Here is a 25,659-nt window from a genome sequence, read left to right on the forward strand (position 1 = left end):
ACATACTTAATTTCAATGCATGTCAGCCACAGAATCTGGATATGTCCCTCTGAAGTTAATACAACAGAATACTTCTCCTGCCTCATTGCACTTTCTTAGGAATCAGACACCACGTTCCACGTAATAGATAGATCTGTTTTTTTTTTTTCCCTCTTATATCTTGCCAGGCTCCAATGGATTTTAACTTTACTCTGGAAATTCCTAAAAGGTCTTTGTCGCTTACTGATGCTTATTACAGGACTTTTAAGTCTCAACTAGCATGCAAAGGAGGGCTCTCTGAAATTCTCTGCCATAGTCAGCAGTATCTTTGACTGAAACTCAACAATGTCAGCAAAACAAAATAAAAAAAATAACCCAGCAAAACAGGATTAGGAACCTACCAATCAATTGACTCTAAAGTCAAAATTATTCCCTCCCTAAGAGAAAATAAATACATAAAAAAGGGGAAAAAAAAAATTCATTCCTCAAGTCTAGCACATCTGTTTCAAGACAACTACTTGCTAGCAGCAAAACATGCAGTTACATGGTCCCCTCATATTCATACTGGCAGCTCCTGCAAGCTTGTGATTTCTGAGCTATTATCATGTAATTTCAGATTTCAGACAGATCATCCCATATGACCCCTCCTCCTCCTGGCTCGGCAGAGAACCCTCCATGTCCATCTGTGGTCTCTCATTGACTTGACAACACATACCAGGAGTCTCTTCCCTGAAGCTCTTCTTTCCAGTACTTGCACTCTTGGCACAATCTCTGAACCTAGGAGATGTTTTCCTTATTTGAAGGGTGGGTGGGAAACAGATGGGGGAGGGAAGGTCTACACAGAGACAGGAACGACAGTGGCCATGAGGTTCCTTAAGTTCCTTTGTTTAGTGTTCCCCATCATGATAAGGAGAAAAGGACTTTTTTTTTTTTTTTTTTTTTTTAATTGGCAAGAATTAAACCTACTCAAGACTCAAAATATGCTGGGAATGCACCTGAATTAAATCACAAAAAAGATTAACCAAAAAGCCAATGAGGACAGTCAGTCTATGCAGCCCAGGTTACACAGCTTCCTGGGCTGAAAAACCATTATGAATAGCAAATGATAAAAAACCTACTGCATGAAACAAAACAAAGATCTTGGCTTATCCAAACCAGCAAACAAAGTGGTCTCCGGAAATGGGTTAGAGCAAACAAACATAGGAAGACGTAGGCTCTCACTAAGCTGATGCTGGCACAGAAATGAGTCCTAAAAATCAGGTAGGATAGAAACCAGATGTCTGAAAGCCATTAGAGAAATTAAATTGCAGGTCACACTCCCAAGAGCAGCAGCAGAGGTGGGAAACAACTGATCTGCTTTTAAAGGGAATACATAGGTAGCTGCTTATGGCAGAGAACTGGACTTGGCAACACAACAGGTCCCATCCTGTTCCTATCCGGGCGTTTTATATAGAAACATTGGTTAAATGCTATGAAACAAGATTAGTATGTATCTTGTGTCTTTGCTGAACAGGCATGCTATTCCTACACTTACTGCCCTCTTCTGTGTTAGCTTCTGAATATTTTTTTAACTTGTTGGTTAACATTCTTAACACTTAGTGCACATAGTCTATCAAGTGATCCAGCAGCCAGTAAAGCAAGGATTAATGATACACAGTCTAAAGGAAAGAGATACGGGATGACTCAAAGACCTCCTAAACCATATTAAGCATATCAAGTGAATCTTCAGGGCACCAAACTTAAATATGAATGACTTTCCTTCCTTGCGTCACCGGAGTAGAAGCAGGATAAGAGGGCCCAAGTATTTACTGAAGGCTCAACAAATTATTTCGTGGGCAAATAGGGATTTTGTCTGCATAAGTACTGCAAGACTGCACTTAGACTAGAAATCCTAATTCTCTAAACTGAGCTAAATCTACAGCTGGCTTCCTCCAGAAGGATGTTTACTAATAGGGAGAAGATACCCAAGTAAAACTGGTGCAAGAAAACATTGAAAGGATTTGATGGGAAGCAGAATCCATTCTCTGCAGGCTAGGTAACATGTGAGGCAGCTCTGCATGGGTTACCATAGTATTTTACAGACTGTATTCAGCCATAACTCCCAGAGGAAGCTGGCAGAAGAACCATGTACCCAACAGAACACAGCTTCTTACAGGCCAATGTATTCTGTCAGGGCAAGCAGCATCACAGCACCAAGAGAGGTAAACTAGCTCTCATCTACCTCCTTTCTGAAACTCAGCTGCAAGCTCTCAACCTTCCCAAGTGCTACTGCCTTATATTATGATGCATTTTTCATTTATTTTATCCCTTTCAGAAGGGAGATGAATCCATTCGCTTCTATCCAGTTAGAAACATGAACTCGCAATTAAATAGAAGAGTAAGAAAACAGAAAGAGTCACTGTGTTGAATAAGCTCAGCAAGAAGAGGCTACTGAAACGTAGAAGAGCTGGAAACGCTATTAACACTTGCCAATGATGGACCTGTGTGGAGTACAAGCTTCTGTCTTTCCCTCTTCATAGAAAAAAAAAAAACACATGAAGGGTGATACAGAAGCCCAGTAGTCTTGCAAGATTTATTTTGAACAAAATTTACAGCAGGAATTGAGATGCTGGTATGATGCGGCACTCTTCTGAAGCCTTGTAACTTTGATTTATACATGCAGAGTGCATAAGGTTGCTCACTGAGCTCATGCAACATCTATCTTTGCACACAGAGGAGAGAAACGCTAACTTGTTAATATGACAGAACTGAGTTTTGAGAGGTCTTAACACCCTTAGGTAAAGCAAAATGACTTATCAAAACTAACTCTCTCTTCTATTTTTATGCCTCTTCCCCACCTCCCACTCCAAGACTACTTTTCCTTTGGTGTGTAAGAATAACTCATGAAAATATCCAAAGAAACTGAATGTTTTAGAAACAGAACAGATGCTTTCAAAGGAGAACAGATTCCAAACATTTGATATTTTTCTGAATATTTGCTTACCACCCTTATTTTGTTAGGAAAAAAAATACAATACACAAATACTTGATGCAGCTACATACAAAAGCCATCCAAATTTCACACTCCACAATCTGTAGATGATGATTTTTCCGGGCATCTGCAGCTTGGCACAGCATGGAAGCCAAGCAGATTTGTTGCTGAAGCAGGCCATAAATTATTTAATAAGAAATATATTTAAGAATAACGCTTCCATCTCTCTCCTGCACAGCAGCTGCCGCTGTTGCTGTGTCTGCGCGAGCGGCTGCTGCTCGGGGATTGGCCACTCGAGCACGTCTGTGCCATTGGCTATACTTCCAGCCTGCGTCACCGCTCCAGTCGATGGCGAGATTTCAGAAATAGGTGTGTGCATGTTTATCAACCCCAGGCAAGCAAATGCCATCATGTTTCAGCTCAGTCAGAGTAAAAAACTTGACCGGAGTGTTAATTAAAAGGAGGTATTCCTGGAAGGCAATCCTGCAATAACAATTACTATGGGCTGAATCCTGTAGGCACTTAGGAGGTGAAGGGATTCAGCTCATTGCAAATTACTGTAATCGTTCAGATTATGGAAATATTCATACTAGATCATAAATCTGTTATTCATCTTCAGGCAACTGGGCTGAGGATGATTATTTCCACCCCCTCGGTGGGGAATGTTCTGTAAATGAATTCAAATCCAACTTCCGTCAGCCAGCTCCCTCTCCCTTGCTTCTAATCACTTTCTCGTTACATGGTAGCTTTGAGACTTGACAGCACAGACTCAGTGGCCTTGGTTACTGGTTTCATACATATTCAGATATATTGTGCCTCTGTAGAAACCAGGTTTGCTGCAGGAAGGTCCAATATTTATGCTTTATTCTGGAAAGAAAGGTGTGATTGGCTAGATCTTATGTGCAAAACAGCTGTATTTCCAGGAGGAACCATTCAACCCCTCATCCTTATTAAGGCAGTCATATATGTACACATACACAGGCAGACCAAAAGGTACTATAAAATAGTAACTGGTGCTTTTTACCTGTGCTGCTCTGTCCACAAAACAAAACCAATATTCATACAGATATTTACTTGTTAACAAATACTTGTACCTTTCCTTCAGCATATATCTTATCACAGTCTTATTTTCCATGGCATAAATAACGAATACAGCTTGCCTCACTGTAGCTAGTACGTTCTCAGGTACGTCAGTATATAAGACCTTGTTATGCTATATGCGCTTGCACATGTACATCAGTGGAGTACCTGTAGAGCCAGTGTCACAGAGCTACCTACACTCACTGAAGCCATATGTATGGATCCAGTTTGGGAGCACTCACTTGTATTCATCATAAACCTCCTGCTTGGGAAGGGATGTCTCAGGGTGCTCTTCCAAGGTGTTCCGTATCCACGAGAAGGCGTGCATCTGCTGGGCACGGCTGGATGACATGGAGATCTGATCGCTAGTGAAAGAAGAAGCAGTGTCAATAAAGACTTTGCTCCACAGCTCCTCCTCAGTTACAAGACTTAATTATCTGCCTACACAGGTGGAGACACTAGAAACAACAAGGGCTGGTACCTCACACATTTAGCTATTCCTTGAGGAGTGGGCAGCAGTTATCTTCCTCTTTAATCCACAGATTAATAGATACTCCACACTCCAGTTCTTGACTGAAACACAGCTTCAAGTAGACAGTGATGGATGAGAGTTCACCTACCTCCTATCTTAAACTTGTTCCTTACTGACCACCTCTAAGCTTCTGACTGACTTGGTTTGCCAGCTGCCCTTTGGAAACAACCAACTCTCCCAGCAGATGCTCAGAGTGCTTCCTGTAGGCACCTGCCTGCCTGTAACCATCCTACTGGGAACATATAGTAATTCTGTGATGTTGTGATCTGCAGGTTGGTTTTCTAGACCTTCCTCTAGTCAAACAAATGTTACCAGAAATACCACTAGTTCCTTCTTTCCTCCACCATCACATTTGTATTTCTATATTATCACTTCCTACATAAGATACGAAGGAATGATTACATTTAGGGTGCAAAACACTTTCTCCGATGACTCCTGCATTTTAGGAGGTTTATATTTACAAGCTATTCATGTACTAAAGATTCCAAAGTTTAGGAAAAAAAAAATCTCCAGGAAAAGAAGAGTCCTTAATGTTTAATAGACTGCTTCTGCTACCAAACAGTCATGTGAATGGCTCCTCAGCAGATAAGTGCCACAGGAAGTTAAGTAAGTTTTCAGTACTAGCCGCTCACGTTTATATACTCATACACATACCTTTTGTCTCCATTGTTGGGACCCGAAGGCAGCTGAAGGTAGAGGTAGAGTTTCTCTAGGTCTGTAAACTTCTCAACTTCTTGCTAGATAACAAAGGTGTTTTGGTTAAAAAAAAAAGGGGGGGGGGGAGAGGCAGGGGGAGAAAAAGCAAACAGTAAGAGTTGAGCTTGACAGCTGAAAACTGTCATCCTACAGTATATTCCTAAATAATATAAATTTCAACAAGAAAATGTTTACTTATGTGAAAGAATGTGACTGAGCACTCTGGGGCTAGAAACATTATTTTCTTTTTTATTATTTGCATACCTTCACACACTAGAAAGCAATTGTCACCATAACAAAATTCACATGCAACAAAAGGAGAATCTGGAAAATGTCAGTAACAGATCACTTCTGTAACCTGACATGTAACAGGAGAACTTTATCTTTTGTGAGCACACATGAAGCATCTCTGAGAATGCAGCATCAAAAAACAGCAGTGCTGTAACACAACGCAGGATGTCAGATCTAATACTGTGATCCACTATATATTAATAGTTAAGCATCACAGACTTCAATTAAGGAATTTTAAAATCTATCTATATACATATGGGGTTTCTTTTTGTTTCCTCTGGAAATCAGAGTTATTGAGCAGGTACTGAAGACAAGCCATTCAGTTAACATGAATCTCACTAATATCGGACTCCTCCTCCAGAGGATACCAGCTGAGGATCAGACACAGGCAGGAGTTTTACCTGGTGTATGTAAACAGTGATTCCTTCATACAGACTAGCTGTTGGCCACCTGAAACCAGCTACATGGACTTAGAAATTCTAGGAAAATCAGTTGTGGTAACTTGCTCAGCCCTGCTCAGCAACAGGACAAAGCCATGCAGCAAGGAGCAAACAGGCTCTTCTTCAGGAAGACACTGCAGAAGCAATGCATAAGGTGGTGCACCAATCAGTAGAGTCAAAAGACTCACATTATCCCTTGTTAAGTCAGAAAACAGCTTTTGGATTACAGTTCATTTTCTCTTCCTGTACTGGCATCTTACTGCCAATGTAGCATTTTCCAAAAGGAAGAGAAAGGAAGAGAGCAGGGCTAACAGGTAGTGAGACCTGGCTGTTCACTTCAGCAATGAGAAAAATAGAGACCGGAGAAACTAAACACCTAATCTTCACTTCAAACTGGGGCTCCCTACCTGCCCCAGTCATCTGCAGATCCACCTTGCTTCAGCTGGCAAAAATTAACAGCAGTACTAGAGAGAGGCAGGCTCCCATCTCCCCTCCACTGGCTTTGCACCCAACGCACCGATCCCCCTGACCCCAGACTCTGGGCAAGGGCCGGCAGGACATACCGTCCGGGGAAGGGCGCTGGGAGAGCGCGGGCGCTTGTTAATCCCCACCATCTGAACCCCCTCCAAAACTGCTCCACAGAACCGGGCTACCAGCCATGTGACAGACGTTCTCAGAGCCAAGAGAAACACTTCCAGCAGCAGCCAGGTAACAGACACTGGATTTGTTGCTTCTATAAGATGCAGCAAACCACAACATTTAGGTTGTTTTTTTTTTTTCCATTGACAAACACCTAAAATTTGCTGACACCAATTTCTGCATGGCTCTACAGCAGCTTACACAGCAGTCGTGCTCAGATCACTAAATATTCGGAGAGGTATTTCTTAATGAGTGCATTTTGTAAAATTCTCTGTTCTTCCCTTCCTGCATAAATCACAGCATTTGGACTGCTAGGTTTTCCTTTAACAAATCCATTACTGAAAAGTTCAATGCTTTTCAAAGAAAGAATTTACAGAGAATTATCATTTATTTACAAAAAGATAGAAATTTAACAACTGCAGGAAAATTTGCACTTCTTTGTTAGATCTCCTTTTCTTCAAGGAACTTATCTGCTTTTTGTTTTAAATGGCAAATGCCAAAGCAGCACACCAAAGGATGCAATTCAGGTGAGATTACCCTGGATGGTAAACACTAATCAATGTGGCAAAACAAAAACAGCCCCGCTGACTCTGACACTGAGGTGGAAGACAACCTCTCACTGCCACATGTAACATGCCAGAGTGTAACATAAATGGTGAGGTTTTAAAAGGAACATTAAACTTTTCACCAAAAAATACTGGAGTAGTCTCAGCGCCCACTGAAGTCAAAGCAACTTCTGCTGTATCCTGGCAGAAGGAAGGGGCTGAATGGAACGGCCCTAACTGAGCCATGGAGGCTCTGCTACACAGGCCCCGTCCATCAAATGCCCTAATTAAACAAATAAAAATATTAAAAAGAATTCAAAAAATGCAATGATATATGTGTAGAGAAAAAAAATTGACTGGGATTATGTAAGCAAAGCCTTTTCCAAAGGATGCAAGCGAGCCAGTGACACTCATCAGCAAAATTGCATCCCTAGAGCTGAGGCATCTGAAGATTATGGCTTTCTCACATCCTCAGCAGAAGCAGCTGGACAGTGATGTTATCTCATAGTTTTCACTCAAAACCCACTCCTCTCCACACTTGACCCCAGACAGCACTTCCTGCACAACTCCTCCAGCTTTAAGAGATGGCTTCGGGGAAGCTCCATGGAGGCAGGACCTCCTTGAAACAGGAGAGTTAACACAGCCAGGAGTCACAGGCTGTCCACAGAGGTAATCTTACCTGGATGATAATTAGATAAACCTAAGCTTGTTAGATGAGACTGAATCTATTTAGAGAAAATAATCTTAAAACTGAAGAAGTGGCCGTGGAGAGACGGAGTGTGACAGTCAGGGCAAGCAGATTCAGGAAACATCATGTTTTACTGAGTTGAAAAATTTGTTAAACATTATGTTTAGGCTGTTTTCTCTAAACATTTCTAAAACTCTCAAAACTTGGTTTACAACCTTAATAAATACAGTCTCTTCTTCAACCTCAGCCGACATCCACAAATTCTCAGTGCTAAACATCTGGTAAATTCAGTAATAACTGTTACTGCAGCTGTTCACAGTATCAGAACTTTCAAATTTCTTTATACAATTAGAGAAAAATTTGGGAAGTAGAGGAACATTTCAGCTGGCCTACTGACCAAGAAGAAAGATTCATTCATTCTGAGTTCTTCTTTGTGCTAAGTTTGATGTATATGAAAACTAATTAAAAGAAACAAGAACACAAAATACACTATAAATTTTTCCTTCCACCACCACCACCCCCAAACAGGTCGATAGTGTGGAAAAATACATCAGTAGAGAGGAAAAGAGTCACAGCATTGAGAGGAAGACTGCAGTGCTGGCATCAACTTGGACAAATTCCCCTTTGTGTAGCCCATTAATGCTTACACTACAGTAGTTTGAAAACCCATATAGAATGTAAAATGTCTGGGGAATCCTTTTCCACTAGTTAAAAGGATCTAAGTAAAAATTTTTCTTGAAGTTTCCTGACCTTGATTGACTGGTTCTATCAAATCAGATAAAGACTGTCTAATTCTCCAAAGGCTATTTATAGACTGTATTGAAGCTTCATTAGAAAAATGCATAAGCATACTAAAGTGCTTGCAGGACTGAGGTGTAAAGCCATCACAAAGTACCATCTCTGTTACTCTTGGTCTTCACATGTTATATTTATCTCCTGTAATTGGAATCACATTAAATAAAGGAGGATGCAGTGAAGACGGGAAGCAAGCAGTATTCATATTTATTTTCACAACTTGGCTTCAATTTAGCCAAAAATATATCAAATACACAAAATATCTGAGTGATCTTATATTTGGAAACAGAAAAACCGAGGACAAAGAATTAGTAACCTCAAGTCACAGCTAAGCAGACTTTCAGTAACACATAAAGAAGCAGAGATCTCTGGTATTTTTGACAGTTAACAGAGATATGCACAACGTATGTACCAAACAAATTAAACCGGAGATCCATTTATATCTGTGTTATCAGTGGCCACATAGACCTGCTCCAAATGAATCTGTCCTTTTGCTGCCTAAGGCAGACACAGAACAAGGATCTCTTAGGAACAGATGCAACTTTCTTTTCCATTCTAACAGGTATTTGAGCAAATAATAGCTGTGAAATAAATCAAGGTGGTCAAAATGTTGTGGGCTTTTTTTTTTTTTTTTTTAATTAAAATAACAGGTTTTGACATCTGGTTCCATTCTGAGAGACAATGAAACTTTCTGCAGTACAAAAAGACAAAGATCAGTTCAACACAGAATGTGGTTAGGAATTAATCTGTGCTACAGGAAATAGTTTATTCATGTTCCTGCTTGAACCAGAGAACCTAGAGATTTGAACGCAGGTCTCCAGAATCACAGAATACTGTTTTAGATTTCATGACCTTGGTGGATTGGTTCTCTCTACATGGCTTTCTCTGACTGCTGATCTACTGTCAGGTCACAAACATTAGTGAAGTTTCATCCTAAAGTTGTCAAAAGGGATTACACCATGGAAAACTCCAGGGAATGTGCTTTCTCTCAATTATTTTAAAGAAGAAAATATTTTGTCATGCCAAATTTTTAATAAAATAGAGGAAGAATATACTAAGGAACAATTAGCAGAGTTACAACTTCTGTAACGAACACAGTGAAAAAACGCATTCAAATTTGAACTAATTTCATATTTCCACACTGAAGACAGAATAACAGGTTATTTCTGTCCTCAAGTTCTGGTGAAGAGGAGCTGAAGGCCAGGGGCACTGCTGCAAGCTTTTTGCAAGACTACTATTTTAGAGAGCATGGACTGATCTTAATATTCCTTTCCACATTCTGAGTATTTATAGATAACTATACTTTAATCAAAGTAAAAAAGGCTATGTGAATGGCAATGTAACTTGCACCTACTGGCAGACTGGTTCTAAAACTTGTCATACTTCAGCAGAACAAACATCTATTATTTAACAACCAGACTAAGAATAGCAAAGTAGTCAAGCAATCATCTCCCCACTTTGTGAACAGAGAAACAAGAAGCAAAGGTTAAATAATTTGCTCAAGGTCAGATGGTTTGTTGGAAATATGATCAAGAAAAAATAGTTAATACTTGAAACAAACCCCACTATTCTAAAAAGCTGCCAATAAATATATTTGATATGCTTTATCTGAACAGAGGCTGAAGCATATTTCAGGTGCTAAATATTCCAAACAAGCCCTAAAAACACACGGCAGCTTTGCACTGACAGTGTCCAAGCACAGCTGCCAGTGCTTCACAGAGCTTCTGCCTCTCTCCTATAGGGCCAAAAAGACAAGTGACAAGCTACTACCTTCTCCAAAGCACGACCAAGTGCTTCAACATACCCTATACCTGCTGCTGCCCACACTGTAACGGCTTCGGCCATCAGCACCTTTGGTTTTCTTGGCCACTGATCCAGCACCCTTTTACCAGCACTGACCTCTTTTCAAGCAGCTAAGGAAAGAAACCTTAACCTTCTTGTTGAGAGACTATATGGAGCACACCATTTTAAAAATCAGGTTCAAGAGTTCACTTAGTATGTGGCAACAAATGTAACAAGCAAAGTCATAAGAGAATGTACTGCTAGACATGTTTACTACAGATAAAAAGATGTTATAATGAATTTTTAATGTCTATTTGCAGCACAATTCTTGCTAATTATCTTTTTTGGATTGCACAGCATACAATGATTTTCTTACTATCCTCCAGAAACTGTCAGCATGTCAGAATTTAAGTGGTGCAGTGTAACAAGTAAAAGGCAGATAACTGGTCTCTTGTATGAGTAATTCCAGTCCCAGAACCCCTATACTAGCAGTTTCCCACAGCCCTCTGCTGTTAGCTACTCCCACAACAAAGCCTATTGCCACCACCTCTGTTTCTTCCTCCTATTTCTCTCTTGCTTGCTATCCTGTGTTGAACTAGGCAGTCTATGTGCTAGAGCATTTGTGTGCCGCTCTGGTAGCACCAGTCACAGCCACAGTGCACTAACACAAATGGCAACAAATGTAGTCTGGTTTTTCTCTACTGGTAATTTTTCTTTTAAGATTGCTAGCAAACTGATCAAGTTTAAATGCTTTAAGTCATCACTGCCAATATAACTGAAAGCTAGTCCCAAATCTCCTCCCTACAGTAAGAAGGGAGACAAGGGACAGACATTGTCCCTTTATGCTTCATGAGACTGATTCAAAGGCCCTGAAAAGTTTTCTATCTGAATTAAACATGCAGAAACGTGCACTTAAAGGAAACGTTCTGACCTGCCCATAAGCTTGCAGTTGGACTCTCTGCAGGCTGCTGGTACCCCAATCACAGGACTACTCTGACAAACCCATACACATTCCACCAAAAAGGCAACTCCCTCATCTACCTTCTGCAGAACAGAGCTGGACGGGGCTGCAAGGAAGCTCCAAGCAAGTTAGTTAGAGCTATATAGTCATGGTCTTTTAGTTTAACATACTTTTAGATTCTGTCTTGCAGCTCACGGCTTTCCAAAAACATATAAAAATGCAGAAACCATTTTGCCACAGTTCAGCTTAATTTCTATTTCCTGAAACTATTCTGATCTTGGATTTTTCTTTTTTAAACTACCTGAAGAGCATTAGATCTACCTTTCCTAAGCTAGAGTGGCCTTCCCACTGTTGACAGTACTCCTCTGAACTGATGAGCAGGACAGACAAGGAGGAATCAGGAACAGAAAATTAGACCATCAGGACACTGCTGCTCTGTTCCAAGTCAAGCTATGAAGACTGCTTTGCATCCAAGAACAAAATAACTTGTCCAGCCAATGGATGAGACCTACACAAATGAATGAGCTCATACAAACTAATAATCCCTATCTCAGTATTTCAGGTCTGCAAATCTGTAGAATTTAATGCAAGAACAGTTCTAGTGTAATTCCATTTTCTTAAAATGGATTTCCAAGGTGACAACTGGTTACCTCCTACTTATTTACTTCCTCTCTGACGCTACCTAGGAACACCTACCCCACTTCCCATTTTTTGCCACAGAAAAACCTGGTGTTGAAGGAGTTTTACAAGTGTAATTTTGCAATTTGCCCTTTTGCCACTGAAGAAGACTCACATACAAAAAAAATTAAAATCTTAAAGACACCTGCTTTGTGTCCACAAATGTCAATGAGGAATGAAGTGGACAAAAATTATATTTTACATTGCTATTAGTTGGACACATCCAAAAAAGTTTAGGCATAGGCAAAACTGGGTCCAAAGTTTGTTTGCAATATAACAACACAGCTTACTTTAAATGTCTTATCACATGAATTAAGACAACATTTTAAGGAAAGAGTTCGGTGCCATCTGAATTAGCCTTTGATAATGAGACTTTAAGGAGTATTCTTATTTAGATCAGCCATACAGCTGAACTGATTATATTTGCTTGTATCCAGATGGTTGTCTATGTCATCTTTTTATCTTACCCACTGGTACTTCTGGATGAAATGACAAAGGTAGAAAGTCAGAATAAACAGTCCCTTCCAGTCTTAAGATTTATGAATTCAGACTCTGATTTAAAGAAACTCACAACTTGCTCACTATCAAAAACAAACAAATAAAACGTCTTTCTGAGTTAGTGCTAGATGTTTGCTTCCCAGAAATAATCTCTTATCACTGTCTAGATCCTGTTATTTTAATGTACACAGGAAGATAATGTTTATGCATTTCAAGGGTTTTTCTTCTTCAGAAAATTATATATATATCTGTGTCCTAAGTAGTACAGCAGAGCTAACAGGACCTGTAATGTTGCACATTTCTGGGAAGGTATCTGAGATGGTGTATAACTTTTGAGGTTAGCAAGATTTTAAAAAAAAAAAAAAACTAAACAAAAATCTGATAATTATGACACCTACAAGATTTTCACAGACCAGGACATTAGTTTGCCAGGTTTTGTGCAAGCATGCAGTTCAATCTAGTTCCTTCCTTAAAATGTAGTACCGGCCATGAATTAACTATTGCAAGAAAACAACAACAAAAGCAATCATCACTGTTATTAAAGGTCTAAAGAGCAAAGGCACAATTAGCTTCTTGCATACTTTGATCTGTGCAATATATAATCTTGCATTTAATAAAATCATGCTTACAAAAGCAGTAAGTCATCTTTCTGTGTGTATCTATACCGACAGTTCCACAAGTGGCAATCATGGCCACTTGCTGCTGGCAATGTGAGGTCAATACTTCCACAGAAAATAAACACCAAACCCACAGCATACATTTTTTTGGCAATGGGAACTAATTTTGATCACATTTAGTGTTAGTGCCTTGAAGAACTGCTAAGGAAAGACTTCGTAATAGCTGTCAGTCTCCAGCGCCATCTATTTCGGTCTTGCAGTTTATTAAATATTAAGAAGCATTCTGGGAGTTGTACTTACCAAAATGCAGTCCACTTTAGATTGTACAGTTTTGCTAGACACGAGGAAAGAAAGAGAGAACAGAAATCTTGAATTAATCTAAAGAGCAACAACAAAAATATTACATATTAGAATTTCTAACACTGTACTACAAGCTTAACCTCCTGCTCTGAAATACCTTGCTAGTCTATGGGAGCCCGGCTATTTTTTTGTAGAAACTCACCTCAAACAACATTTGTTAGAATTCTTGCTGTTTTGCTCTTTTGTGTAGGAACTGTATTTTTTTTTAATGAAATATCATTGCAACTGGGAACTAGTATCCCAAGTAGCAAAGCAGCCAGAATGGATGTCACTACTTCTATTGTAAGCTCTTCTGCAATTCAGATGCATTTTACTTGTTCATCTGTAAACACAATTAACACTTCCTCCCTCCCCACGCTTCATTAAATCCCATCACTTCAAGGCATTTATTTCTAGCTTTCCAAAGAGCTTCTACAAAGCAGACAACTGGTATCCCAGTAGCGACTCAAGAGTTTTCCATGTTAGTCTCACTACTTCCCTGCTGGCTTACTAAGATGACATTGGGTGGGGACTGAATTAAAGTATGCCATAAATGACCTCAGTACATGTGCCAAGGAGTGCAAACAGTATGGAACTTATTATACTTCATATAAACACACCCATAAGCAGCTTTTGTGTTTAAGGGTGCTGTATTTCACATGCTCAGTCTGACTGCATTAGTTAAAGGCATTTTATCATTGCACTGAATAGGAGCAGGAGCTTTAACATGCAAAAAACAATAGTCTTTACTGCTGGACACCTACTGAACAAGCACTAAACAATGTCTTTTGGAGTTCAGGGAGTAATTATTTTCCTAGTAGAAAAAAAAACACAATTCAATCTACTGTTGGCACAATAAAACATCTCATTTCCAGTTACTTCACTTTTGTACAGGTGCCACCTGTACATACAAAGAAAGACCAAGTAAGGTATCTGTATACCAAGCAAGGTATACTAAAATTGTAAGTAATAAACAGGCAAAACAAACAGCTCTAGTGTCTGGTGGTGACAGGAACCAAAGCTACTGAACCAACATCTACTGTTGCATCAGATGCTTCAAAAGGCAGGAGCTTGGTTGTCCTGATTGTTAGAACACCTCATTTTGAAATCAGATGGTCTAAAAATCTGTTCCATAGGAGCTGCTACTACTGATGCCCCTTCCCATACAAGAACTGCATATGCTACAGCAACAGAATACAATAAAAAAATTAAACAGGGAAGAATATATGACAAGTCCACAGAAGTGGACACAGACACAGAAGTCCACAGACATCCACTTCAGCTGACTTTGTGATGGAGAAGACAATGAGGACAGTGGACACTAAGGAACATCAAGAAGAATGTAAAGCAGAGCTGCTGCAGATTTGTGAGAACAGGGAATGCTAAGGACAGTAAAATGGGAGCTTTTCCTTGCCTTAGGAAAGATGCTCACATCTACTGTGGTAACTGAAGAAGGGTCATCTCACTCTTCAAAAACCACCACCTTACTAGAAAAGTCAAAGGACAGCAAGCATGGAAACCTGATGCTGCTGCTAAAAGTTATCACTGCATCTGACCCAAAGCTGACCGAGGCATGCTGACAGACGGCTGCTCCAGCAGCACCTCCTGTACCCTGGACACCACCTCCTGCTCCTACCAGGGTCTCACAATTCCTGTGTTGCTACAGATCCACAGCCTCTCCTATAAAACAGCACTTGCGGCAGCAGACAACAGGGCTCAGGCATATGTGCCCCTTTTTATACCTAAACCTTTTCTACGGCTTCACTTGACAGCTTAATGCAGAAAAGAAGCATGAAAGATTAGGGGATGCAGGGTAGAGGCAGATCAAATTCAGTCCAAATACAGCCTCTACTCTACAGACTTGCTTTCCAGGAGAACATGCTTCAGCTAGCACTGTTTACCATCCTGCTAGGTTCTGCCAAACTGTACATAAGCATGACCATTTGCATTAATATTTTCTTCTTGCAAAGAGAAAGAGGCAAGTTGCCAGGAGGCAGCTGGGCAGGAGATCCCTAAAGCTGTCCTTTCATCCCCAAATATCAGTCTGAGTCAGTAAATGTAAACTCTCAAATTTAGTTCAGGCTCTTCCAGTTGTGACCTCTGCTCCTACAGCACCAATCAACAGTGCTGAGAAGCTGCAGCAGAAGAGCAATAATAAGGCCAGCAAATACAGTTTCTCTATGTTTCCTTTTCATCAACCGGTGGCACAAAAAGGATAGCCAAGTTCATGTCCTCCAATCTGCAAGCAGATGTTGTGACATTTTAAAGGTCAGAGGTCCTACGGCTTCAACAGGGATAAGCATGATGTCTATGTCAACAGTAATTTTTTCCCATCTCCTGCTCCATAGTATACTGGGAGGGCATCACTAAAATCGTTAGTAGTAAGCTGAGGCTTCTTTCATCCTAACCAGGGCACAGGTTAACATAGCCTGATTCTATAAAGCCTGTACCTAATGACATAAATGCTTCTTATTTACCCTCCAGTGGAGTTGATCCATGTTGAGGTCAAGCAACTTCAACCCTGAGGAACCATCCTTTTGCCTGGGAAGGTGCTAGGACAGTGACCTTCTCATGGTCCTGAACACTGCACAGAAAGGCCCCGTCTGGTGATGCTGCAGGACACATCTCCATTGCATCAGGAGATAAAAGGACAAGTGACAAAGGTGGCAAAGGAACAGCCATCCCAGTTACAATATATTTGCCACTTCTGTTTATTTCACCCTTCTTCCCCTCACTAAGGAGACATATTTTGAAAGCTGAAATGTCATTTGCAAATAAATAAGTCTGCTTCTGTCTGTCAGATACAGCCTTTACCTAATTACTGCAATTACAGTAACTGCAACCAGAAACACCAAGAGCAAGGCTGAATCAGGCCCTACAAAGAGCCATTTCTAATGTTTGGAGGCTGCTACCCACATGCTTTTCTACATGTCTAGGAACAGCTGCAGGAGACCAGCGGGAGTGATAGATGTTCTCACTAATGAAAATAACCGTTTGAATCTATTAGGGACCTGAGCTCATTAGAAAACTAAACTTAGAAACCATACAGTAAGCCAACAGCCAGCATTGCTCCTCCTGGAGAGCTGCTCCTGGGGGCTCACTATGACTCACCCCCCACCTAGAAGCCCAGCTAACATTACTCTCTTCCGTAGCTCTTCATGCTGATGGTTTCCCTGAAGTTAAAATAATACACTTACTTGATCTAAAACTTAATTCAGGCTACTTCAAGCGTTTTCATCCAGAACAAGAAGGTACCTTTTCTGATTCTGGTCATAGCTGTCTCTTACAAGTGATAACAAAGGTGGCTGCTTTTACAGCTGCCTTGGATTTACCAGCTTGCACAAGATACTGACCCACCACAAGAACCTGGGAATATAAAACTATGTATCAAAAATTAACAAAAAAATATTTTAAAAAAAATCACTGACACTATCACCAATGATGAAACTTTTACTCAGTGGATACCACCATGCAGATTGAAAGTCCTGTTCTACTGTCTACAGCAATGCTCCTCAAAAATGTCAGCTCTGCCCCAAACACCACCAGTCTGGATCAACATGCTCACCTCTGAAGAACTACCATCAGCCACACAAAAACAAGAGCCTGGCCTCTACTATCTAGTAAAACATCCAAGAAAAGGGGGTTATTAGCCTATGGTTTAGCAAAGCATAGCAGGGTGGCTCCCTGCAAAAGCTGCAGTGTATCATGGAGACCTCCAGTCCTACGTCCTCCTCCCAGGGAATGCATGTTGGCTGCTCTGAGTCTGCAGTGGAAAGCCTTACTAGAAAGTCTCCAGCCCATCTTAACAGCCACAGCTTTTGACTTAACCTTTAGGCCCAAGACCTTTGAGAGAATCTTGAAGGTAACTTTCAAAGGCTGCAGTAATTTAAGCTCCTAAATGCTGAAGCCACGTTGACAAACTCCTGAAAGTATCTTGGGGAGGATGGGGAGTGGGGAAATCAGACTGAAGCATTTCCTCAAACTGCTCTTCTATCTTATGCCAAAGTATGCATGTCTACTTTCCCTGACCTATTTATGTATTTCTACTCAAAACAGCCGCGTTTAACAGCCCTGACTTGGCATGGACAGAATGAGGAGTGTGTTCTCTCCCCAGGTGTGCAGCTGGGTTTACTTTGCACTAAGGGAGAGGTGGAGAGAAAAAAGCAAGCGGAGAAGGCAAGGAGATGTTATTTTTTTCAAAGTTGCATAAACCAGATACTGCCAAACTTCCTCTAATTAAGCAATACTTTACTTTCAGGAATAGGTAGCTGAACAATATAGGACTATCATATTACAAGAGGTGGCAGAATTCAGTTCCTCTGAGCACACAGAGTATTTCCTTAATGCTGCAAATAGTAGAAGCCATATAACCACAAGGGATATGAGAAGCCTTGTGCCTGTGAGACCAGAAAGAAGGTGGTTGGGAGGGGTGAAAAAAACAAAACAAAACCAAAACCAAACCCCTTGAACTTATTAGCTACTGCCTAGTTAACTCTAAGCCTTCGCAAAGCCTGCATAGCCACTGAAACTAACCAGCTTTCCACCTGCAGATCCCTCACTCCCTATGAAAGCTGGCAGCGCAACAAATGTTGGGGGAGCACGTGCACATGCAGGACACCCACCCGCTGCAGCACAACTCCTGTCCTGGGACACACTGTGCAGAGGAGAAGGATGCTGGTGAAGGGGCTTGCAGGTGTGTCCCCGGCAGGAGTGGGACAGCAGCACCTCTGGGACACTGCAGTTCTGCTCAGGCAGGGCACCTCCCAGCCACAAAATCACACGGGACACAGTTCTCATCCTTCAGGCACTAGCAGTGGACTCAACCCTCAAATGGGTGAAGATGTCAATAAGAGCAACAAGTCCAGTTCAGCAAAATTCAGGGGACAAGTGGAGCCACAATTTATTGTGCACAATATCATAATGGTTTGATTAGGTGGTGAAACCCAGAAAGCCCAGAGTGATTTCTTCATTTTAAGTATCAAGCCACCAGCGAAGTTGCCACAGATACTCTGTATTCCCTTCAACCCAAGACTGCAAATATTTGCAGAAAAATGGAACGCCCTCCTGAAAACAGCCTCTGTAGCCGGGTTTGGTATGTTTGGTACATTTTGGACAGCCTAAGGAAAACAGTATTTCTGCCAAACCCTAATGTAATTTATGAAAATGAACCACTTTCCATCGCTGCTAATAGCTATGCCATACATCACGAAGACAGGATACAACTCCTGACTGGATAGCAAGGGTTCCCCATTGCAGGGCTCCCAGTTTCCAGTACTCATGCATTATGTTACATTATTACAGCATATACAGAACTCAGTAAGAAAAGTTGCAACTGGAAAGGAAAAACCCAGTGTATAGTTACTTATCATCAGCACTGTTAACTAGTTACTATCACAGACAGTAAAGCATCTACCCTCTCAGACAACTAACAAAGAGGAGGCTTATAAAGTTCTAAAATAAGCTTCCTTTGCAGAAGGAGAAAAATAAAACCAAACCAAAAAGCCTCTAAGTTTTTTCTCTTGAGAGTTCAGCACAAAACCAGCAACAACTCAGCCCAGCTCCGGCAGAGGACCAGGAGCAGGGGCTATTCAGGGCCACTGGAAACCCTCCCAACGGCTCCACTCATAGCCCACACATACAATCCTAATGCTGTTTGGCAACACACTTCTGCCCCAATATTTTTAATCAGATATCTGAAAACAAGTCTTCTGTATGAAAAGGGTACCCAAGACAGCGGTTAGAGCTGTCAGCCAAGGAAAAATTGTTTTGGCGTTTTAAAAATTCCTCAGGTCTGACAAACCTTCATCTCCCACTGCATCAGTCATTCCTCCATACAATCTCTGAAGGTTGTTTGTCAAACTATTTAACAACAGGGTCTACAGGTAGTCTTGAAAGGCTGCTTCTATAGGAAGCAATACCACACAAGCAGCATTTGCCAGGCCTATTAACTCCCAGGCACGGGAGGTATTTGGGTGCTGATAGCACCGAGGAGCTCTTTTTCCTGTGCAGTGTCCTGCTGCCTCTCTGCTTCTTGCAAAAACCCAGTTAACTCCCAAGAAACCCAAGTTAGACTCCACTAGTAAATAACAAGAGTGACTATTTTGGCACAGTCAGCTTTCTGAAAGCCATGCTAAAATAGAGAGGGCCATTTTTAAACTGACCAGACATCTTTTTGTAAAATTTCAATCTATCTTCCATGACACTGTCAACATCAGGTGACTTTAAAAAAAAAAAAAAAAAAAAAAATCTATTTACTCTGCATGCTGTGAGGAACCACTCAATAAAAGGATTACCAACCCTATTACAGTAAGTGGTACAATCAGAAAGGTACTATTATCACACCCTTACCATGACAAGCACTGTGTCCCAGCGGTGCCTGCAGGATTCAGCCTTTAATCCTTAATCTTGCTGAATTAATGCTTCTCTTTCTTAGTCTAACAGCTCTAAATATATCTGTATATAACCTTCCATTCAGAAGCACAAAGAAATGTTAAACTGGAGCCAAGGATCATCTAAGGAGAAAATTATGAAACAGCCGCCTATGTGTGCTGCTACTCAATTAACATCTTAACATATGCCATGTTACATTGTCTGGCTTGGCTCACATTGATAAAGAAGTAAAATGGCTGTAAAAGCATTTCAATTAAATATTTAGAAAGCAGAGCCGCAAAAGGTTGAAACATGTTTGAATTAGCTAAATGACAACTATATATACTGCTCAGCTAATGGAGTAAGAGCTTTTGCTAGCACAAAGAAAGGAAAGCACACCCAAGCCAGGCACATCCCCAAGACAACCCTGGCAGCCCAGAGCGCAGGACTCCCCTCCCATCAGCACCTCTCACCCCTGGCATGCAGGAGCCAAAAATCAGGTGGCTTCTGATGCCACCTAGGGGCTCTCTCCCTGCCTGCACCTCTCTCCCCCCTGGGGATAATCCAATATCATGCCTCAGAGACAAGGCACTTGAACCTAGCACAAACACAAGCAAAGAGAAGCAAAACATTTAATATGAGACAAATTAAATCTTCCAATATTCTAATGTAGATATATTCTTACTCCAGATAAAAACCAGAGGGACCATCATTGTACCTTGGAAGCACATGAAGTATATTTCCCTAAAGGATAAAAATTACTGGAGTTGTGTCCACTGGAAATATGGAAAAGCATCCAACTCTCAGGCCTCAAAAAGTAAATAAAGCAAGTATCCACCAATTTCTAAATATTGGCTCTTTCAGCTTGAAGGCAGACTCCTCCTCAATCTAAGTCAAACCACTATTCTCAGCAAAATAAGGAAGAAACAAGCACAGCAAGCCAGTAAGAGAGTGCAACAAGGGCGAGCTGTAACCATTTCATCTTCCCTGTAACTTAATCTACCTCCTTCCACTCGCTGAAGAGAATAAGCCAGACCGGTTTTCCATCAGACTCAAGGAGCAATGCTGCATCACAGTGATGAAAAAAGTAGTTCAGCATGCCACAAGATTTTAAGATAGTGCAGGTTAAAATTGGTCAAACACATGACTTCAACACTTGTTACTAAAATAAATGCAATTAAAATATTTCATATATGATAAAAATTTAATCCCTTCACCATTTCTGACACTATGATGATTTTATGAGTATTAAATAATGTCAACTATACAAACAGCTGAACAAAGGCAGCAGATAAGGCTGCTAATGAAACACCCAAGTCTCAAATGTAGCGCATTGTAACGAACTGCCAAGAAATAATTAGCCAGCACACTAATACCTACGTCTAAAATTTAGGTCTATAAACATCTTTTAGCTTTCTGAAGAAATTTAGCTGCATTCAACATTAAAGGCTTGTTTCACAATCCTTAAAATAACTGGGAAGAACTTGCAACAACCATACATTGCCAGGTGCTCTATTCCAGCAACAAGGCAGTCATTGAAGTTCCTAGGGGTTTTTTTACATTTATATGAATACAGTATTTTGCCACAAGTTACTTTAATGAACTCTTAGAAGAGACAAAGAAAATGCTTTTACACAGCTCTCACCCTAGTTCTTTCAGCACTGCTCTGAATTAAAATCAGTGTGTATTGTTATATTCAGCCAGGACTCTCTATTCCAAGGATGCGATGCCCTCTGTACATTATGTGGAAATGTAGTATGATTTCAGAGGAGATACATCCTATATTTATTACTAACAATTTACATGAGGCACTGCAGGGCATTGTTCTAAGATCAGTCTGCAAGGATCAACTGCCTAGAAAGGCTAAACGGAAAAAGCACAGGGTGATCTCGAGAAAGCAACATGAAAAAAGACTGCTCAAAAGTAGAAACTTAACTTAAAGTATGTCACACTAAAAGCGGAAAGAATGGATACAGTCGCCAAATAGGCAGGTTTGCGGCTAAAGGGCAAATGTTCTATCACAGCAGTTCACATATTTCACAACAAAGGCTCCTGGTTTTAAAACTAATTATGAAAAAACAAACCAGTCTTTGACTGCTTCTGAATTCTGTCCATAGATAGCTAAAAGATTTGCTGTGGTATTTTCAGCCATAGTCAGCAGAAGCCTAATCACAACATTATTGCTTAAGGCTAATATTTCTAAGGGGTCTGAAATGGAGATGCTATAAAGTATGATGAGATTTTCCTCAAGCCTTTGTCCCACGCAGTTCTAAGAAATGATGCCTAGTGAAACCCAAGGGATGACACTCCTTAGAAGCACTTAGAAAAAAAAAAAAAATAGGGGCAAAAAAAAAGCACACCAGCAAAACATACATGCACAAAATGGTTTCACTTCCATGTCTGCAGAGCCAAGACAAGGAGGAGGACGATAACAGTGCCTCGCTGCACATCACAGCATGCCACGGGGCACAGACCTGGTCTTGTGCTGTCTTTCCCTTGAAAAACAGTGGCTACAAATGGCTGACAGCAACATGAAACAGTACTCATATGCACAAGAAAATAGGAATGGTTCTACATTCTGCTTACATTTAATACACATCCCCATATGTACAAATCTGTATAGAGCTATATTTATAGTACATAGTTACACAAAGCTCATCTGAATCCAATATAAAAGCTTCCAGTCTTAGCAGCTCTACAGCAATGCTTTCCTACCATATGCATTTCCCAGCACTGGTGCAGGTGTCTGGATGGCAGACAAGCCTGCTGATAAAAAGCGTGTTGTTTCTTCATTATTTCTCATTATTTCCTTTGACACTTCCATGACCCACAGCTATCCCTGTTACTTTCTCTTAACAAACAGGTTTGCTACTGGTTGTACTTCTTCCTTACCCTATTCATTTGGTACCCAGGGAGGTATCATCTGGTTAGCAGTGCCATAACCCTGTCCTATCCAAGCGCTTTTGAGGCTTTACCATGAGCAAGCTCCAGCATGCAGAGTGGACCAAACCCTCCAGCACGGTCAAGCCCAGCACTGAGCCCCACATGCTGCTCAAGTCCCACCAAAACAAACCAGTACTCAGACATCCCATGGAGCCATCCCCTCTCCAAAACCTGCAGGGCCAACAGCTGTAGGCGTCCTGCTGTCAGCCTGGAAAGGAGCCCCAGCATTCACACCATACTACCATCTCAGTGCTACCTGGGGCCTGGCACACACTAGGAAACACAAAAGCATTTCAAGGGCTGCAGTGGGGATGGTGAGCCCTTCACAGATGCTGCACTGGGAGCTTCTGCTTAACCCACAAGGCTTCCCCAACACATGCTTTGTCCCTTCTCTATGCCGCAGACATCCATCTCTCCCCTCCACATTGAACAGCTCACCCATAGGCAGCAGCCTGTCTTCCTGCAAACAAATCCAGCTTCTATCTAACCCTCTCCTCCCAATACTGCTTGCAAAATCCTATTACCTCTGCTTCTGTCCCAGTCTCTGGATGTCTGAATTCCCCATCCTTGCTCCCTTTCCTCTCATGGCTGTCCCCCACACAGCTCCTCTGCACCCTTTTTTCCACTTGAGGAACCTGTACCCGAGTTCTGACCTTGGTAACTCCCAGGGAATGCAATCCACGCAACCTCTTAGGTTTCCCTGTGCTGAGTAATGCCCTGAGTATCTTTAAGCACTCTCCAAGCATTTGCCTAACTAAAATGGTCATTTCTTTCATTCTAAATGGGCATGGCTTCACCACCACAGGAAAGCTAACTTCTCTCCCTGACCTGTGCCACACTGTTCATCGGCATATCCTGTAACCCTACACCCATTAGTGACTTTTTATAGAGGTGAAAATTCATAAGCTGAATGTATGCAGGATGAACATGGCACTGCTGCCTGATGGTGACAGCCATACAACCTCCCATCTCACAAAATTCCTCCTCCTTGCTCAGCTGCCACAGGTTCTTTCAGGCCTCCATCCTTCAGACTTGCACCTGCACCCTGAGGCTCTTCTCAGTCACCTCTGCTTACTGGCTTTGACCCATGCCAGGCACAGACACTGTCTGATCTCTACAGTTAAAAAGCTGCAAGTATCCAGTAGCCTCTTGCCTACCTCAAAGGTCAGTTCACTGAATACTAAAGCAGTATAACCCATCAGTTTTCTGCTCTCTGTTTCTGGGGAAAAAAAAAAAAAATCTTAATGGCATATTTTAAATTGGTTTTAATCCCTAAACTAGAATCTTCAGAAAAGTTACAAGCGCATGCTACTCCACTTCCAAAGGATTTAGTTTGGAAAGTTTGAGTTCCCCTAGCCTGCAACTCAAGTGAACTTTAGTTTACTTGCAGAATCAAGAGCTTGTCTAAACCTGTAAGGTGCACTTGCTTAAAATTAAAGCTGTACAAAATTTAATTAAGTTAGTCGCGGAAGTTCGTACCTGCATGCATCTATTTCAGTGTGCCCCTACAAAGCTGGGTTTGAACAAAACTGCACTCACTCCTAGGTGGTAGCTTAACTGTGTCAAATGAGCATCTTTGATGATCCTGCACTGCAGGACCGCTTGCTCTAACCCAAGATTACATTTACTAGCTCTTGGGCTCAGGCATCCATCAGGCTTGTACACACACAGGCCTGCCTCCACAGCAGCCAGAACAGACAACTCTGCTGTCAGCATCGCATAAACTACAAGCGTAGGGCAGATGAGCATCATTCACTCAGTCACCTTCACTCCACCCACTACCAGGCTGCCTCTGCAGCTGTGATGAATGAACAAGCAAGTCTATCAGATTATTTATTTCCTCTAAATTCTAATTTATGAATGGAAATTACAAACAGCAGGCATCTGACCAGTACTTAACACCCCACAACTTTAGGGTTCAGTACTCTGTCTTCTCAGAGCAGAAGACAATGTACGCAGCCAGTTCACTGAAGGCAGACTGTGCTATGCCTGGCTCTGTCACCTCATCCTACTTCTGTAGGCAAGTGGGGGATTGGACCCAAAAAACTGAGAACTTGGCCATTTTCTTCTCGAGTAACTTACCTGCTTTGCAGGCATGGCACTGTCCATAAGCATTCTGATATCTATTTTTAAGGTTTTCATATTGTCATGGTTTTATTTTAAAAACAAAGCAGAGGGCATGTGATCTGTCCTAGTACAAAACACTGAAGCCACAGCCACACAGGTCACTGAATTTAGCACCCTATCAAGACGATATGCCAAGCACCTGCATGAATTAGTTATTCATAATATGCCCATTTCATACACGCCAGGGAACTGCAAAGTTACACCACAACTTAGTAAAATAGTCTGAAACAGAAAAGGCTGTCCTTGATTAAATCTGGAACAGATTGCAGAAAAGCTGCATTATATTTCTGACTTTCCAAAAATCATAGCACCAGAGAATTAGATTTAGGACAGATGTAGATAGAAAGCTAGTAAAGCAATATTCACTAAGATAACCGCACTGTTGAAATTCACCTGTAGGCTGCAGCACGTAACTGGCTAACATCTTTCATCATCTAACAATTTACTGAACTTTGCTTCTGTAAAAGACTCACACTAATGTTACCTACAATTACTTGTCTGATGCGTCCTTCCAGAAGGAGACATTGTCTAAGAGCACTACAGAATTGATCAGTCTGGATTTTCATTCCTGTGAACCACATCATGCGTAAACATGCCAGTGGGAGAATAGATGTCTGCATTAAGGGAATGAAAACGTCTTTTCCTGATTATTAACACAGTCTGATTTCAATTTTCAAGGTGAACTATAT

General features: G+C 41.2%; 1 protein-coding gene across 2 annotated transcripts in view; it reads right to left on the reverse strand.

The window, feature by feature from the left end:
• The window catches only part of RFX7 (regulatory factor X7), a 54,391-nt gene that overhangs the window by 17,799 nt on the left and 10,933 nt on the right, over positions 1–25,659 (reverse strand). The window contains exons 2-4 of one of the 2 annotated variants that reach the window (XM_042804085.1): positions 13,493–13,526; positions 5,217–5,299; positions 4,273–4,395 (exon numbers count right to left, since the gene is read on the reverse strand). In XM_042804085.1, coding sequence (XP_042660019.1) covers positions 4,273–4,395; positions 5,217–5,299; positions 13,493–13,526 — 240 coding nt within the window. Of the gene's footprint in view, positions 1–4,272; positions 4,396–5,216; positions 5,300–6,552; positions 6,608–13,492; positions 13,527–25,659 lie in introns of those variants that run through there. The other variant, XM_032999224.2, reaches the window with a different exon arrangement.

Source organism: Tyto alba, unplaced genomic scaffold, assembly GCF_018691265.1.
Source record: "Tyto alba isolate M040663 unplaced genomic scaffold, T.alba_DEE_v4.0 Super-Scaffold_41, whole genome shotgun sequence".
In the NCBI taxonomy this organism is placed as follows: domain Eukaryota; kingdom Metazoa; phylum Chordata; class Aves; order Strigiformes; family Tytonidae; genus Tyto; species Tyto alba.